At 41.0% G+C, this 18,156-nt stretch overlaps 2 protein-coding genes and 1 non-coding gene across 9 annotated transcripts in view; 2 read left to right on the top strand and 1 right to left on the bottom strand.

Annotated features, from left to right (window-relative positions):
* The first annotated feature begins 1,008 nt into the window (after positions 1 to 1,008).
* nol11 (nucleolar protein 11) lies at positions 1,009 to 8,529 on the top strand. Its single transcript, XM_047579641.1, has 18 exons — positions 1,009 to 1,181; positions 1,868 to 1,981; positions 2,198 to 2,254; positions 2,469 to 2,617; positions 2,722 to 2,779; positions 2,987 to 3,128; positions 3,567 to 3,773; positions 3,897 to 3,973; positions 4,448 to 4,571; positions 4,648 to 4,739; positions 5,171 to 5,236; positions 5,496 to 5,680; positions 5,848 to 5,973; positions 6,674 to 6,913; positions 7,044 to 7,122; positions 7,235 to 7,327; positions 7,597 to 7,704; positions 7,881 to 8,529. The coding sequence occupies exons 1-18, from the start codon at positions 1,035 to 1,037 to the stop codon at positions 7,992 to 7,994; spliced, it is 2,178 nt and encodes a 725-aa protein (XP_047435597.1). The 5' UTR covers positions 1,009 to 1,034; the 3' UTR covers positions 7,995 to 8,529.
* A 689-nt stretch (positions 8,530 to 9,218) lies between these two features.
* trnas-aga lies at positions 9,219 to 9,300 on the bottom strand. Its single transcript has one exon. It is a non-coding gene; the product is annotated as a tRNA-Ser (tRNA).
* Positions 9,301 to 10,295: 995 nt separating this feature from the next.
* Positions 10,296 to 18,156, top strand: part of LOC125003514 (nucleosome-remodeling factor subunit BPTF-like) — a 41,234-nt gene continuing 33,373 nt past the window's right edge. For all 7 annotated transcript variants that reach the window (XM_047577496.1, XM_047577495.1, XM_047577491.1 and 4 more), the window contains exons 1-4: positions 10,296 to 11,107; positions 13,564 to 14,386; positions 17,174 to 17,225; positions 17,321 to 17,489. In XM_047577496.1, the coding sequence (XP_047433452.1) occupies positions 10,534 to 11,107; positions 13,564 to 14,386; positions 17,174 to 17,225; positions 17,321 to 17,489 (1,618 nt within the window). In that variant the 5' untranslated portion in view covers positions 10,296 to 10,533. The remainder of the gene's footprint in view (positions 11,108 to 13,563; positions 14,387 to 17,173; positions 17,226 to 17,320; positions 17,490 to 18,156) is intronic.

The raw sequence follows: 18,156 nt of genomic DNA, 5'->3' as shown, positions 1-18,156 counted from the left end.
TACAATCATAGACATATATACGTACACGGCGCATTGAGCGGGTTGGTCCGTTGCTGCGACATGTCAACGCGTCCGCCATATTGGATGATCTGCCCTGTAAACTAATAAAAAGAAAGCTAACGCCTCTTATTCACGCATTCACACACACACACACACACTAATATATTTGGGAAACAATTAGGCACCAAAAACAACATATGTAACTTTTAAAGTGATGATTATAAATGTTTACTCCTTATGTTAAGGATATAGGTAAGCACCAACTTATGCATTTTTCTTTTCTTTTTACAGCTACTAATGTGTGTAACACTGTTACTGTGATGATAAATATTGACATATTTATATTTAACATCTAGTCTGTGTCTATCCCACTAAACATTAGAGGTCTGATGGACGTGCAGATCATGTCTATATTGCGTCCGTCGGTCAACAACCTTTTCTACTAACTAGGTCTGATATTTGAACGTCTAACCATGACCCGATTTAGATGTCAATATACCATCAAAATTTGAACGTCAGACTAGGCCCCTTTTTTAGAGGTCACATAGACTTCTAAGACAGGTGCAGTTTTTTTTAATCAAAATTGTTGTTACCAATATGAATAAAAGGGTGAAATAACTGTAAAAATACAATTATCATACGATAGATATATTGGACAACCGTATAATAAAATAACCAGATCCTGAAATGCAGATGTGACATGAGCGTTTTCTGAACAAACAGCACGAACGTTTACATTTAACTGTTTTTTCTATTCACATTGATGAACGTACTGTATGTATGTGTGTGTGTGTGTGTGTGTGTGTGTGTTGTAAATATGTGAACATTATATATACACACATATCTCAGTGTGTATATGTCTCTCGTATAAATGTCCATGCTTCGATCGCTCCACTTCGCCAATCCATTTCAGCTCTCGGTGTGGCGTCTACATATAAATATATATGGCAGCAGCAGCGATTGGGTTTAATCTTCCGGCTAAGCGTTGTCTGTTCTCGCGAGATCCCGCGAGACACACTTTCTTCTCGTCCAGCATGGCAGCCTTGTATGAGGGATACACGTTGTGCGGACTCGTACCTGATCAAAATCTGTCAAGTTCTGGCATTCAGGGGATCGAAGAGGAGAGAGACAGCGACCATGTCATCGTCACCGACTCAACTCGATCTGTTACTTTGTACAAGGTAATGTGTAACCTTTGTTTTGAGGAGGCTCAGCTAACCTGGGCCAGCTGATGCGATCAGTACGACCACTCGTGTTAGCATCACCGTTGGCTCTAATCTTCAGTAGTGTCAGGAATATACGAAAACCAAACATGCATTACGACCGTGGTGGCAACTAGACACCTTTCCGTTAAAACGGCAGCAGTAAAGGTCAGGTGATGTAATATTCCCTATGTTAATCAACATAGGCATCCATGTGTTAGCTAACGGTAGCTATTTAGCCCTCAAGTCACGCACATTTGCTTTAGACATAAGACTTAAAATATTGTTTATTTATCCCACGTATGGGAAGTTTCCTTGTCACAGTGGCGCGAAATTAGACACGAAAATATACAAAAAACAATAACCATTTTGAAAGAATATACCTAAAACCACAGAACTCTGAAAATATAAAGTAAATGGAAATATAAAGTTAATATTGGTAATATAATTGCTAAGATTATAAAATGTAGACATTGAGGTAGTGGATACCTACCATAGTAAGACCATTGAAATGTTTTATGACCTTTATCAAAAAAAAAAACAACAGCCAAAAGATCATGTTAGTGTCAGTAATAGTTTTAGGGAACAGTTTTACATTTGCCACTATTTTATACCAAACACATTCTCAACTTATCACTTGTATGTATGGTGTATGGTTTTGACAGGTGTCGGACCAGAAGCCCCTGGGCAGCTGGACAGTGAAACAAGGACAAGCGTTGACCTGTTCAGCAGTCTTCAACTCTCAGACCAAGGAATATGTAGCAGTGTCAGACCACAAGGTACCTTTTCTAGACATTCAGTAATTGAAAAGATGATCATCAGTGCATAAACCACTGGTAGGCGCTACACCGTTTATGTGTATCATCAAGGATATCAACAGTATCAAAAGTATTGTGTGATGTAATTATTATGCATGAGGTAACTTTCATCTACTGTGATTACAAAACACTGTTATTAATAAACCTGTGGAGGTAATATCTTTTTTTTTTTTTAAGGTGATCAGAATTTGGAAGGAAGAAGACATACTACTAGACAAGGCTTTCAAAGCAACCGTAAGTCTGAATATTGATGTTCAATTCTTCTCTCAATTCGTCTATTGCTGATTGTTCACTATCTTTGGTCATAGTTCTCTTTTCTTGTTGAATGGCTCTTAAAATTCTCCATAGCGTTAACAGTAACGAACCTAAAGGAATGTCATTATTGTCGCCATTGATTGTTGACAGAACTGAACATATTCTTAATTGTGCCTCTGTGTTTCTCTTCCAGGTGTCTTCTGATGTCTGGATGGTCCACTGTGTACATGGAGCGGAGCCTGTGGTCTTGTTTCAGAGAGGAGCTGTGAGACTGCTGGACTCTGTGCTTTCTGCTCCCCAACAGCCCATCGAGGAAGTTCTGGCTCAAGATGAGGTCATCCGGTCAGTATCAGTGTGCAAACATTACAGTAACACAGCAGCTAGTTCTCTGCTACAGTCAGATGTGTTGTCTCTTGACATTTTTATTTATTTTTTTTTGTCTTTAGGTGGAGCACCAACATAGTGGCAGCAACACAGCAGTTTGTCATCTTCACAACTGAACAGGTGACATGAGTTTAATTACTTGTCTTTTCACTTAGGACAAGATGCATATAAATACATTTTTAATGAATCGTTGCCCTAGTGTCACTGTAGTAATTTATATCGGTTTATATAAGAATTTATTACAGTTGTTAATGTCTTTGATTTCCCTTGAACATTGGCATCTGTTCTAGAGTTTCTAAGTGCCAGTTTCTCATTGTCTTCCCGCAGAAAGGAGATCATTTCCTGTACCTGCAGAGACTGAACCCCAACTCTCTACAGAGGCACCGACTGGAGAGAGAGGAGCCCAGTCTCTCCCCACTCAGCTTCTCTGCCTCCTTCAGGGATAAACACATCTGCCTCCTTTATCTGTGTAAGGAATTTTTGGTGAAAATATTCTAGTGCCAGTCAGACTGCATGGACTAGTTTTCTGGGCATAGAAAGAACTATAGAGCGTATTAAAAGACGTGGATGAAAAAACACTTACATAACAGAGTGCTGACATTGTGAGCCAGCGTGGTTACTGTGTTGGTACGCTAGGAGGTTTGGAGTAGAGAAGTTAATTGTGCCTGGTTATGGTTCCCCACTGTTGGCCCAATTGGCCACCCTGGTAAAACTAATGGAGCTCAGCCATGTACTGTGTGATGAGGTCAGTTTATTTCATCAGTACTGCAGAGAGAACTGAATGATCTTTTTCAAGTTTGTTATTGCCTATCTGACTAATAGATTAAAAAAATCATATAAAGTGTGTTCATTCAGTCATCAATAATGTTTTTATTGTTTCTTCCTCATCATTTCATCTGGCATTCAGACCCCAATGGTCGTGTGTATCAGAGTGTTATCTCTGTCCGGGGCCTGGGGGCTGAAGAGGGGGCTCAGGCTCTTCCCCTTCCCCGTAGCCTGCTGCTGAGTCTTCCTGTTGGCGAAGGCCTGCTGGAGGCAGCCTCAGCCATGGTCCTGGATGAAGCCCATGTAGCTGTTGTAGGTGTTCCACACCCTTCTGCTGGAGCTGGGAAAGGTAATACTAGATTGCCTCAAAGAAAGCTAGCAGCAAAGTAGCATTTTATTCGTGAATGATTTCAAAGAGGCTCTGGTAATGTCTTATGGTCTGTGGTTGCTGAATGCACCCTTTGTATTTCAGACTTCCTCTGCATCTGGAATACCAATTTTCAGACGCTTCAGGCTGGAAAGGAGATGGCTGGTAAAATCTACGGACAGGTAGGAATGCATTGTGCATTGAGTAATAAAGACGTAAATAAACAACATCAAGCTTTTTTTTTTTTTTTTTTTTTTTTCAGTGTAGATGAAACAACGATTTTTAGCGATTCAAGTAGTAGGGTCTATACATGTGTGCAGTGGGGTTTGTCACTGGCTTTAGAAGCAGGTTTCAACACCTAGTACCCACTCAGACTATTATCATTATTATTGTTATTGTTATTATTATTATTATTATAATAGTAGTAGTAGTAGTAGTAGTAGTGCAGGCCAAGGTTCCCTGTCCTTCCAGCTGCTGGGTGCTGATGGAGGACTGTATGACTTTGGTAGAACATTGTGTCTGCTCTCCACTGTGATGGGGCTCTCTGTCCCTCCTCACAACTTTATAGCAGTTTACAATCTTAAACCTGGTGCGTACATTTAGATGTGTTAACTGTAATACATGTTTGGATTAATGTTCTTTTCTCTCTCATATAGCTGTGGAGTTATTCCAACAAGGTATTTATTCCACATGGGAAGACCCTCTCTGTTATACCTTTTGAGTGTCCCAAGTCTTCTCTGGCATCTGCATTGGGAAAATTAAGGCAGGCCAAAACTGAAGGTGAGCTACAACTAATGAGTCAAATCGTAGTGATAAAAGCTTTGTACGACAGCATGTGTTTCTGTAACTGCAACAGAGTCCAAGGTTTCAACTTCTGTACCATCTTGGAATAACATTCTGCATGGAGAAAAGGCTCAGACCACGAGGACAGTGGAGACCAGGAAGACGGTATGCTGGATAACTGCTTTAATATTTTTCTCTGAATGAATAAATCACTGTAACACACATTTTTGCCTTGAACAACTATGTAAAAACAAGGAATCCATACATTAAATATGTAATATACAGTTTGAATGCTGCCCAGTAGTGGTGGTATACTATTCAATGTACAAAAATTCATCTGTAATAAATAAGTTAATATGGGAAGGGGTGTTAGTTATTTGTTGTTTTTATCTATAATGGAATGTTTTGCATTTTCAACACAATTTAATTTTAGCTTTACTTAAAAAAGTAACTACTGCCAAAATGGCACTAGTTCCTTTTGCAATTTTAATTAGTGTTACACAAGTTTTGCAAAAGAACAGTAATGGTTCATAATTAATCTGCCACCGGTGTTGTGTGGTAAATCCTTATGTTGATTCTTCTCTTTTTCCGTACAGAGAACTACTCGTAAAACACAATCAGCGCCTAGTTTAACTATTGACCAAGTACTGGAACTCATCAAGGTAATGGATCTCTAACAAAATGCTCCAAACAGTAGATAGATTTACACGTTTCCTTTGAGAATATTCCAGTCAAAAGTTTGGTCTTAAATAAGAACGTGTTTTGACTGGTAGTATATACAGTATGTGCAATATACAAGGATATGAAAATATGAAGTAAAATAAAATGAATGTACAGAATGGCGTTATCTTGCTTTTCCTGCACGAATAAATTAACGGTGTAAATAAATGGTTCTGAAATGCATTAATTCGCCTCATGCAGACCGCACCGGTAGCAGAGATCCAGAAAGAGGTGGAGGGTCTCCTGTCCAGGGCAGATCTTCTGGACCTACAGCCTTTGGTGGGACAGTTGGCATCAACCCTTGTGACCCGGAGCCTAGCTGATCCAGCTTTCTACTCACCTAGCACACTAGCACAGCTGGTCCACACTCAGTGCCTCTGCCACAGGTCAGTATGGGAGTGGGGCAGTCTGTTTTTAAATGTAAAATACAAGATAACTGTTTTGACTCTGGCTGCATCTGTGTACAGTATGAATGACCTAAGCAACGTTTCTAATCAACTGAAACTGTTTTATTTTGAATGAATGTAATTATGTACTGTCATTACTTCAACAGTGTGTGTCCTGAACTCGTGCTCCTTGCCCTTGAGAGGAAGGATTACTTTCTCTGTCAGCTCTGCTTGCAGTTCTTCCCTGACATCCCAGAAGCTGTAACTTGTGCCTGCCTCAAGGCGTTCATCAGGTAAACTGAGCACAACCGCTTCAATGAACACTAGAATGGGCATTAATTGATTTATTTCCTCACAGTTAAGACATAAGACAACGTTTATTTATCCCATGTATGGGACATTATCTTGTCACAGTAGCACAGAATAAGGTACGAAAATATATACAAGAAACAATAAAAGATAGTATCAAATTTGGAAGAATGTACAAAGTATACAAGAATATACAGTGCTCTGACAGTCAACATATATAGTGTGGGCAGGGAATTTAAAAACGAAAAAATAGAAAACTGGAATATAGTATAAATCGCTTGGATCAGTGAATGTGGACATTGAGGTAAATAGTGCAAGATGGGCAGTGCAATAAAGCAGATAATGGTGCAAAAAGAATCTGTAAAAAGGACATAACAGGTCTCAAAGACGGTCCCAGTTGTAAGTTATTGTTAACTCAGGCTGATGGCAGCCTGGATGAAGGACCTGCAGTATCGTTCCTTCCTGCAGCGTGGATGCAGCAGTCTGATGCTGAAGGAGCTGTTTAGCTCCCCTACAGTCTGATGCAGTGGGTGAGAGGGGTTGTCCATGATTGATGTTAGTTTGGCCAAAACCCTCCTCCCACCCACCTTCTCGATGGAGTCCAGAGATCAGTCCAGGATGGAGCTGGCCCGCTTGACCAGCTTCTTATTATATCATGAAAGGTTTCTTCTGACTTCTTTGCAGTATGCCAGAGGCTGAGGCAGAGAAGACAAGTCTGGAGCCTGACAGCATCTCCTTCATGGAAACCATAATCTCACCAGAACGTAGGCAGGTCGGCTTGCAGAACGGTTTTAGTCCCACTTCCTTTGAGGAGGACTGCTCAGATGCCACTGGTGGCCATCAGAAGACCAAAGCAGAAGATGAGAAGTCCACAACTCCACTGCAACAGATTTGTCCTGTGGGATTACATAAGGCTGTTTTACTGTATCCTCTTTATTTTTCCACATCTCATTTTTTTCTTTATTGTGATCCCACTATGTGCATATTTTCAAAGCCTGTGTCAGTAACAAACTTAGAAATACGAAAGTGCAAGTACTTAACTCAATCTCCACAGAAATGAGGTCCTGCAAACGGCTTATAGTGACACTTTCCTCCTCCCACACCTTAAAGATCTGTCCTCCCAACATGTTGTCGTGAGTAACAGTTTTTGATATCTCTAAAATAAAGTGATCACTGAATTCACACTACATAACCATTCTCACATTGCCCCCCCGTCCCCCCCCCTTTTTTTTTTTTTACTTTCAGCTTTTCCTCCAGTACCTGCAGTTTCTCTACCTGAAATATTCCCAAGATGGTTTCCCACAAATGCACGAATATAGATCACCAAATCTGAACCAGGTTTGTCTAGGTGTCCATCCATGTAATTAGAGGAGTTTGTTTGCTTTGCTAACAACAACTCATCTTTTAGAGAATATAAGGATATGTGATAAAATGTGGTAATATTTGCCAAATATTTTGATAGATACATGAAACCAAACATCATGATCAGATGATACAGAATGCACAAATTGTTTCCCGATGAATGGAATAAATAAGAAAAATAAATAAATAAATAAATAATTTGTAGTTACTGTTTAAAGTGTAACACTTTTTATGCTTGATTGTAGATCATGGATTGGGTATGCTTGCTGTTAGATGCCCATTTTACAGTGCTGGTGATGACTCCAGAGGCTAAAGACTTACTGCTCAATCTCCACACCTTTGTTAGGTCTCAGGTAACAGTTTTTTCCACCTTCTTTTACTCTCATCTAGTGTCTAACTTTTTTTTTTTTTAATTGTAGTTGTGAACGGACATGGTTTATAATGGTTGGGGATTGAACCTCTGCAATTATTATTATTATTAATTATATGTAGTACGTTTTGGCATTAAGATCTTTTGTTGTATCCACAGGTGAGACTGTTTTCTGAGCTTGGAAAAATTGAGGGCAGCCTCCAAGAACTCCATAAAATGAAGACAAAGAGGGACGTTGGAGAATATTCCATCGAAATTATTGAGCTATTTTAAAGAGTGTACAGAATACTTGTATGAAATCACTGAGAATATTGTCTCCTCTAAACATTTCACTTGGTTTCAAGGTGGTCCCAAATAATAAAGTAATATTATTAAGTGCTTTTTGGCACAGGTTGTGGCTTTTACTTACAATATATGACAAGGATTCCTGAGGTAAATTAGGCATTGATTAAGTTGCATATGCCCTTGAGCCATGTTTTAAACTTGTTTATGCTGATGAAATTTTGTGTTTAGATGATGTGATTTCTATGTATAATTTACTGCCAAAGTGGTTAATGGTGGGTTTGTAAATTCATGCAGAAAACATGTGCCACAACAGTACAATAGTAATGGACTTTGAAGCATGTGAAATTTACAGTGAAAGACATTTTTTTTTGTTGTTTTTTTGTATGTGTCCTGACAGCTTTTTGTAAATCTGTCAGTTGTGACTTTGTACTGGGTTTTCTACATTAAAGCCTTTTATGTTGAATATAAAGGTGAAAACTCTTAATGCACAAGAGACTTTTTAATATTAAAAGATGCTGTCGGATATCATCGTACATTACATCAATCTAGGATGCATCAGTGTTTGTGATTTTTACTTTTGCCAACACTTTTCTGACTAAAGGTGAGTCTTATTATTATTTGATCTGGATGATCTAGTGCAGTTTATGTTCAGGACAGGCATAACATTATGACCACCTATTGTGTAGGTGTCTGTTGTGCCTCCAAAACACTGGTGACTCATAGGAGAACAGACATGGACCTTCTGAGGGTGTCCTGTGGTGTCTGGTAACAGTGTTGTTAGTGGTGAGCTTTGGGTCCTGTGGGTTGAGGAGGGGCCTCTGTAGATCATCCCACAGATACTTGATCAGTTTGTGATCGACTGACTTTGGAGGCCAGGTCAACACGTTGTGCTGTTCTTCACGTTTTTTTGTTGTTGTTTCTAAACTGTTTTTTGTGAGTGTGTCTGTGTGAGGCTCCATCCTGCTGGGGATGGCTGCTGCCATCAAGGAGCAATGTCGGTGGGGGTGTCTGATCTGGCCTGGTCTGTTTTGATACAACAGAAGCCACATATTTAGATGGGTGTTACCGAGCTAAGGAATGACGTTGTATCCTCAATGGGAAAAAAAATGCAAGCAAGCCTGGTGAAATTTATTGTGGAAATCGATTACCTAATGCGTACTCAGAGCGCGGCAACTACTTTTCCCTCCATAACACATGGCGAAAAGAAAGATACGTTGTCGGCAGGATTCGAACCTGCGCGGGGAGACCCCAATGGATTTCTAGTCCATCGCCTTAACCACTCGGCCACGACAACTGACAAATCATCTACGTCACTAGTGTGATTTTACACATGGCGATCTGATAGATATTTTGTATATTACCTCTTGTCATGTTGTCCCTGAAAAACGATTTCCCACCCCTTTTTTTATTTGGTGCAGAAGCAGCTAAACGAACTAACGACAAAGGCAATCTAGGCACCAAACTAAGAAAAGAGCAGTTAACCCTTTTAAGTCATAAAGTAAAACTCAAAGGTATGCATTCACTAATGCAGTCACTAATGTATTACTAGATCGTAAACGTTAATAAACACAGCACCAGCTACGATTTATTTAAGTTAACTAAACTGAGTATTGAGCCATGTTCCTTTGGCAAGTAAGAAAAAGTAATTTGTAAATTACATAAAATGCATTTGCCCACTAAATGAATTGTAGCTGTGCCCACTAAGCGTGAGAAAAAGCGTTGTATTAAATTGAGCGCTTATTTATGTCCATATGTAATAGAGCTCAATCTCGGTGGTATTATCTTCTCGCCTCGCTTTGCTGTGACGACGATGGCGACCAGGCCGAAAACCAAGGGCTGTGTTTTGCTGAATGCACTTGGCCCACCTGTGATTACAGCTATCCACCGGAAACAACACACGAAAATAAAGTAGTATCGGAGCGAGTAGAGTTCGCATGGATAACTAATTTTGTGAAGTAGTACGGCAAATGCGTCTATTGTAGAATAGTGAGTCACGTGACCTTACATCCACTTAGGCCTGTTTGCGTCAAGTTAGACAACATTAGTAAAACTTCCGGATCTGGTGTAGTGAATTCGTTGGAAAGAAATAATGTGGAGCTCGTTTACGCTTGACATAAACTGCCACTGAACACTAATAGTAATTGTTTTCGGCGCTTTTATGGCTTCTATGGTTTGATTGTTTTTTTTGTTTGTTTTTTAATTTAAGACACTTTTACTTTGAAGGAAGGAGCGCTTTATTTCAGTTCCAACACCTGCTGTCTGAGTTTAACTTGACGCAGCTCTGGGGCCTGCTGTGTTTTCAACGGAGGGAGAGCCGAGAAGAAAAATGGCGTCTGCAGGCGACCCAGAGCGGGACACCGGCCATTCAGTTTGAGCTTTCCGCCCTGAAATTGAGGCCGGGGCTTGGTGGGGACCAATCGGCGACCGTCACCGTATCTGTTGTTTTTTTCTTCCCCGTTTTTCTCCGTTGTGCGTGGCTCATTCCAGCACCGAGATTGAAGCGGAACAGAAGAGACTCTCTCCTACAATGAGGGGGAGAAGAGGAAGGCCGCCTAAACTAGCAGCCGTGATGCGGGAAGGTTCACCCGGGCCAGTCCGCGGCTCGCGGGGCGGCAGGAGTAGAGGGATGCGTGGACGGGGAAGAGGTAGAGGACGAGGTCGAGGACGAGGGGGAGGTGGAGTTGTTTGTGGCACTGGCTCTATGGAGGTGGACACAGAAATATCCGGCCGAGAGAACTTTCATTCGTCCCGGGGCCGCAGGAAAGTTGGAACCTCTACCACGGCGGCAGCCGCGGCATCGCGGGGCAGAGGAGGTAGAGGGAGAGGCAGGGGGTCTAGAGGCGGCCGCGGCAGTAGAGGCGGAGTGAGGCGGCCACAAACCAAGGTGGTCTACGACGATAACAGCGACGAGGAGGAGGATAATTTAAGCTACCGGTCAGACGAAGATGAACTCCTGAACGACAACCCTTCATCCGATCTCGAAGAAGAGGAGGCCTTTGGAAACGACTCTGACTATCTAGAGGAACTACCAGAGGATGATGATGCCAGCTACTGTACCGAGAGTAGTTTTAGAAGCCACAGCACGCTCGGTAGCACCCCAGGTACGTTGGTTTGCAAGTGCACGCACTTGAGCAAAGCAGGTTTGCGTTACGAACTGTATTTTTATCTCAGTACAAAAACCAAGCCGCATTGTTCAAAATGGAGCTTGCACTCAGAAACAGGCCTTTGTTTACCGTGTGCTCTGCTGGTCGCTGGCTGCAGATCTGCTCCACGCTTTAACCGGCTTTCGTGTTTTTGATTTTTGTCGGATCAGCACATTTATGTTGTCATTTTGCAAGAAAACGTTTTCGTGTTTTTTATGTGCGTAGCTTTTTGACACACGCTGCATTTAATTTGTTTTCATGCGGACCGTTAAAAGTGGCTTTATTAACTGTGTTAACTACTTTCCATGAATTTCATTCATTCTATATTTCTTATGGCCAGTAACCTCACTATAAACTACGCTGCACCATAACACGTAATTTATTACCATTGTTTACACGTGGAAACGGATTAACATTTCTACTGGTACTGTTTTTTAAAACTAATACACGTAACCAAAGTATTACAAATTAGAAAACAATAGTACGATTTTAATACACAAGTATTAATTCTGAATAAATTTTACACCTGTTTCATGGGGTATTTTTTAGTTGCGTAATGCTGTTAAATGACTTTGACAGACATGTGTTTTGAAGAGAAGCGCACTTTTTTTTTGCACTTGTTGCAAACACCACATCATTACGGAGTGCACCGTTGCCATAGTAACCACTCTTACATTTATCAGGTGAGGAAATTAAATCCATTATGTCCCCAGTTATGGACTGGTATGTTAATAAAGTAGTGTCTGAAAAAATCCGGTGACACATATGTTATGTTATGTAACGCAATGCGTTGGAAGGCCAGGACCTCTGCTACTACTGGAAGTAATTGTGGACAGGATTAGAAAAATAGCCTTAAAGATGATCAAACTGTGTCAGTCTGTTGCGGTGTCAAGGCCATTGACCTTTTATTGTGGATGCACTTTTTTTTCAAAGATCAGTGTTTAATGGCGAGAATTGTCATTTTTGACTGTAATTAAAATTTTTTAAATTTTTCTCACCCTTTCATGCAGTTTAAGTTGCCTAGAGTTTAAACACACACACTACCAGTCAGAAGTTTGGACAAACCTTCTTATTTAATTCAATTAGAAGCTTTTGACTGGTAGTGTATTGCCTCTGAACTTCCAGTGACCAGTCTGTATGTTTTTACTGAAGATGTGGCAGCATTGTGCAGCCTAGTGTGCAAGAGCTTCCACTAATGCTCAAGGACAGACTTCATGATGATTTCAATGTATATTCACACATTGTCAGTGCCCTTGTGTTTTATGCTGGTGTTGACAACTCCGGATCCATAAACTTTTTCAGAACTTTTCAACAGTCACGTCTGCTGCACTACTCCCGTCACATTTTTTTTTCAACTTCAAACATATCTGATAAACATTAAAAGGCATCCAGTTCTTCAGCATTTACAACAGCCCTTACAATCACAGAAAAATCCTATACTCACACAGATAGTGTGGGTATCTTATTTGCTTATTTTGTCTCCTTATGAAAAGATGATTTGTCAGCTGACATTATACGATGATGTTATAAAATGTCTGCAATCAAGGGAAAGTTAGTGTGTCCTGTGCGAGGCGGCTTAAATAGTATCAGTAACGGTGATTATAGGGTCTATAATTTGACATTGATCAGCAGTGAGGGAAACGAGGCCAAACCGTAGGGCTGCAACTGACCCTTTCAAATCAGGCAGAAAGGTCAGTTCATTTCACATGAGAAAACATTACTGCATTCATAAATAAATGACCTGCTATTATACAGGTATACGGGCATATGCTGCGATATCACCAGCAGAAAACAAAGACGAGTTTAGAAACCATATTCCAGTGTTTAGCTTGTTTATCCTGGGACAAGAATGTTCCTGTCTACCTTTTATAATGTCACTGACAGTGTCACACTGAGTTGCAAATACCTCAGTTCACATTAGCACTAGCCTGCAATTTCGTAAAATTAGATGTTTCACTTGTCCTTTTTAATATTTTTAAGCGACATGGTGGCACATCCCATTGGTATGCTGTTATTGAACCACATTGTTTTGATTATGAACAGGATGTGGAGATCTCTGTGGAACAATCAAAGTGCGCTGATCAAAGAGTATAGTCAATGAGACAACAACCATGCTAATAAGTTCTGCCATGGTAAACATAAAGTATTGTTCAGCCCAGTTTGGTGTATTTTTTGACTTTCATTAAAAATTCACATTGTTGTTTTGAGTGGACATGTTGTTGAAATTTGTTTTTTTTTTTGTTCTGTGGGAGCTTTTGTTTTCTCTTCCAAGCTTAGTGTGTGCACTGCATTTATTATAATCATAGACAAAGAGCTTGCAAAATTTGTAGTGGTTTTTACATACATATTTTTTGCTTTGTTGTGGATACTACATTTGTCTCCATTTCCTCACTGTTTCTTTTTACTTGTTGCAGGCCGGAGAAGGAGTCGAGCTCTGCGACCGAGCTCTCCCATTCTTGAGGCAAAGGACATTCCTCCCTTGGAGCTTCCCAAGACTTCCGAGGACCTCCTGGTTCCTACCTCACAGCTCCTCAATGTGTCTGCCGTCTATGAGGTCCTCCGCAACTTTGGCACAGTGTTGCGGCTTTCCCCGTTCCGATTTGAGGATTTCTGTGCAGCCTTGGCTAGCCTGGAACAGTGCACACTGCTGGCAGAGACCCACATCTCCCTTCTTAAAGCTATTCTCAGAGAGGAGGACACTTCCAACACCACATTTGGTCCCGCTGACGTGAAGGACTCCGTTAATTCCACTCTCTATTTTGTGGATGGTATGACTTGGCCAGAGGTGGTGCGCGCATATTGCGAGAGTGACCCAGAGTACCGGCACATTTTGCCTTTCCAGGAGTGTGAGGATTACCCCTATGAACCATTGGAGAGCAAAATTAAAGTTCTTCAGTTTTTGGTGGACCAGTTCTTGGCAACCAACATTGCCCGTGAGGAGCTTATGTCAGAAGGAGTGGTTGCCTACGACGACCACTGCAGGGTGTGCCATCGTCTTGGTGATCTGCTCTGCTGTGAGACATGTTCAGCTGTTTACCATCTGGAGTGTGTGAAGCCACCACTGCAGGAAGTGCCAGAGGATGAGTGGCAGTGTGAGGTGTGCGTGGCACACAAGGTGCCCGGTGTGGCGGACTGTATTCCCGAGGTGCAGAAGAGCAGACCATTTATTCGTCAACTACCAGTTGGCTATGACCGACACAACCGTAAATACTGGTTCCTGAATCGCCGTATTGTTGTGTAAGTTCACAGTGTTATGCTTTGTTAGGAGTCAATTGCGTGAGTTACTTCGTTTATTTGAGCATTTATTTGAGTCCATGTCAGCATTGTAGCATGGTTACAGTACAATACCACCACAAATCCAACTCCCACAATTGTCAGATTTCCTGATTTTTTTTTTTAGACATTGAGTCTTTGATTGTGAGAGCAGTGTGTTTCAAAGCTATTTAGTCCAAAGCTGCTTATCTATAGGCTGGCAACAGAAAGATTTATGTCCTGGTATACACTACATACTGCCCAAAGCTCCGTGCCGTTTCGTCTTGTTGGCTTTATGGATGTTCTAGCCTTCTTGTTAAATTATTGTTAATAATGACCCTATACTATATGAGAGCCATGCTGTGTTGAACACATTCCACGTACATTTAATCCCCCGCATTCACTAAAGATTATTGTCAGAAGTCACTTAGATTCATATTAACACTTGTAGTTGATTACATATCATAGTTTAACCACAGAGTTATTATGTTCTGTTCCATCATGTTGTATTATGTTGTTAATGTTCCTAAAAGTCAGTTACATTAATTTAAATTCACACTGAATTTAAATTAATGTTAATGAATGATCAGGACTCCAGACTCGGGTGATGATCAAGCTCAGCTTAGCTCAGGTCTCTGTGAAGATCATAAGCGCTGGTTATGACTTGCATTCATCCGAACCGTTTTTGAAAAGCAGGTTACAAAGGTAGTGAGCTGTTTCACATGACTACAGATCTGTGTGCATAGATTAAAAAAGCCAAGCAAAGAAATGCTTCCCCCTTAGTGTTCTTCCTCAGCAGTATTGGTCCCATACCTTAGCAGCTTATATCAGTATTGAGCAGTTGCAGCCTGTGAGTGTACTTGGTCAGCAGCATCAGACATCTCGGCAGCTTAAATCATAAAGGAGCAAGGATCACCTCAACAGCCATAACTTAAGAGTGGAGCATACTGATGGTATCTCGAGGGGAGTCATTGCTCTCTTGTTTTTCTGCTTCTTCCTGCTCCTTAAACTGTCCATGTGCAGGTGTTGAGTTGCTTAGTGGCCGCGTGAACAGAAAATACATATGTATGCACACATGGTTTACTGAAGTCTTTCAAGGATGCTGAATAGACATTACTGTTACATGGCCTCGGCTTCATAGTCCCTAGCCCTGATTGAAAAGCTATTTATTTATTTAGAGAAATAAAAAAAGTAACGATACAGTGAGGTGATTATCAGGCTAACCATAGAATTAATAATGAGTGGTTCTTGTAGGTAAAATCTGCAACCATGATACCATGTACACTATTGTGTGTGGTTAATGTATGGCTCATTCACATTATATATTTAGGTGGAACTCTATGAATTCTTTTCATATCATGCAGACAGGAGCAAGGACGTGTTTATTATTTGTTACCTATTGTAAAAGGATGTTCTTTTAAAGCCCACTGCCAGTGGTGCACTCAGCTGTGGCTTCTACGTCTGCCTGTCATGGGCAAAGCTGTGACTGTGTTTACTTCACAGACCCCAGCTGTATTTGTAGTTGAATCTGCTGGGGCTATGAATGTGTCCAGTTGTACTCTATCTATTTAAATCTGTGGCACTAGGATGATAAATGTGCTACAATATATCAGAACAACTTCAGTGTGCATTGATTGCAAAGCCTCTGGACCTTGCAGCCACCGAACAACATTTTTACAAATTTTTACTACTACCCAGTGGATTTTTTTTTCTTTCTCGTAGGGATGACAATCATAAGGACACAAATGTTTCTGTGTAGGATAAAAATGATCACTCAGATGAACTTTCTAGTGATTTACAGCAAACCTTTCGTTAGCAGATAAAAATCCTGCATCAAAACAGAACGACCACCCCCCTCACTGTTTGGGTCAAGTGTTCAGGCCTGGACCTGCCTCCTGGTGCGCTCACCCACTTGATCAGATGACTCATCTTACCATATCTATTTCCTGACACCGTTGTGGCACAGTTTTGCACCACTGACCTCTTCCTCTCTGCTAAAGAGGGTTCATGCACTGTAACACTACTGTAATGTGTCTCTCTTGGTAATTGGTGAAGGAAAATGGAACACAATATTTAACTATGTTTTGCAGGATGGCACCATAGAGAAAGCAAACATGTAGAGCAGCCCTATTCAGTTAGCAGGCCACGGGCCACATGTGGTCCAGGACCAGTCCCTGAGTGGTCCAGTGTGTGTCCAGCCCACCTGAACTGGATTGAACTGAAGAAATGCAGAGGGCCTTGAGTGCAATTCGCTGCATTGTTTTGAAGCTTTGCTAGAGTTGATAACAGGCATAGTGCCATGATACCAAGTCTAAGATCTCCTCTGGATGGACCAAGTCATGAATAATGAAAACCATAAATTTCATGTCTGGACTGATAAATAGTTACTTATTTTACCATCACATTCAAACGCCATAACTATGTGTTTAATTTGCTACAACTGCGGCGGATTACTAAAGGTTGTTTATTTAGCTAAATGCACTTTGTAATGTGTCCTGTTAGATATAACCGGAAACAATTCATTCTATTTATTTTATTTTTATTTTTAAGTGAAAAGATAAGTTAATCCTTTAATATTAGACAAAAAGTTTTTCATGGATGTGTACTGGTTCGAAATTCGAAGTCACAGCTGCTTACTGGGCTCCTAAAATGTCTGGCCCGCTTTCTTAACTTTAAAATCTGGCCCAACTGAATTTGTAATTGAATATTTGCCTTTCTTAATTTTTGCCAAAATTATTGCCCCATATCTCTTTCGTTGTGTCTTCCCTACAGTGAGGAGGACGGTGAGCAGGAGGACAAAGCCATCTGGTACTACAGCACCAAGGTAGATGGAAATTATAATTTACGGTCATAATATTGAGCCACTGATATTTAATATATTTGATTTATTGAACGGTTCCTATACTTTATCCTCCCCAGGTTCAACTAGCTGAGCTGATAGACTGCTTGGATAAGGAGTACTGGGAGGCGGACCTGTATGCAGCCCTTGAGGAGATAAGGGATGAGGTGCACATGCATATGGACAGCACTGAGGACCTAACCAACAAGGCCCGAGGCAGCAACAAGTGCTTCCTCACAGCGGCCAATGGTAAAGAGCTTGTCATTTATTCTCCTTTTTAAAAGTAGACCTAGAGAATAGGCCTCTGAGATAATCTCAGCTTCACTGACTTTAGTCATGGCGGAAAGGAGGAGAAGGATCTCCTTGGGTCCAAGTTAATTTTTCCCTCTTTCTCGTCTCTCCTTCCTCATTCCTCTGCCTGCCTTCTCGCCAGTCCTCATGAATGCCACCCAGTCATAGATGGCTTGGCCATAGGAATAAACCCAGCTATTATGTAACCTTACTCGGGTCCCTGTCTGGCCCATGTCCAACACTGGAGCTTCCCTTCAGTCCCTCATCCTTTCCGTTCTGTCTGTAGGGCATCCACTATGCCCTTTGTGTTTTTGTGCCTCAACAGCACGAACATCTGTGACCAGAGGCATTATGGTTGTCCATTTGTACATCCGTCCTTCTCAGAACTAGAGTTTGGTGGTCAAAGATGACTTCTGCCTTAAAAACACCACAAAATCTTGTGCTCAATTCAAGAAATGATCAGCTAATAACAACAAAGTTTCACAAATAAAATGAAGCAATGGCATTCTATATCCAAGTAATCAAAGGCACAGATCACCGTGACATTATAATGCCAAATTACTTTTTGTGAATACCGTCAAAGCCTTCATTACACGTATTATATGGGCCTGAACAGACACGTGTA

The sequence above is a fragment of the Mugil cephalus genome, chromosome 2 (assembly GCF_022458985.1).
Source record: "Mugil cephalus isolate CIBA_MC_2020 chromosome 2, CIBA_Mcephalus_1.1, whole genome shotgun sequence".
In the NCBI taxonomy this organism is placed as follows: domain Eukaryota; kingdom Metazoa; phylum Chordata; class Actinopteri; order Mugiliformes; family Mugilidae; genus Mugil; species Mugil cephalus.
The sequence above is the reverse complement of the archived record's forward strand: the minus strand, read 5'-3'. Positions and strand labels throughout refer to the sequence as shown.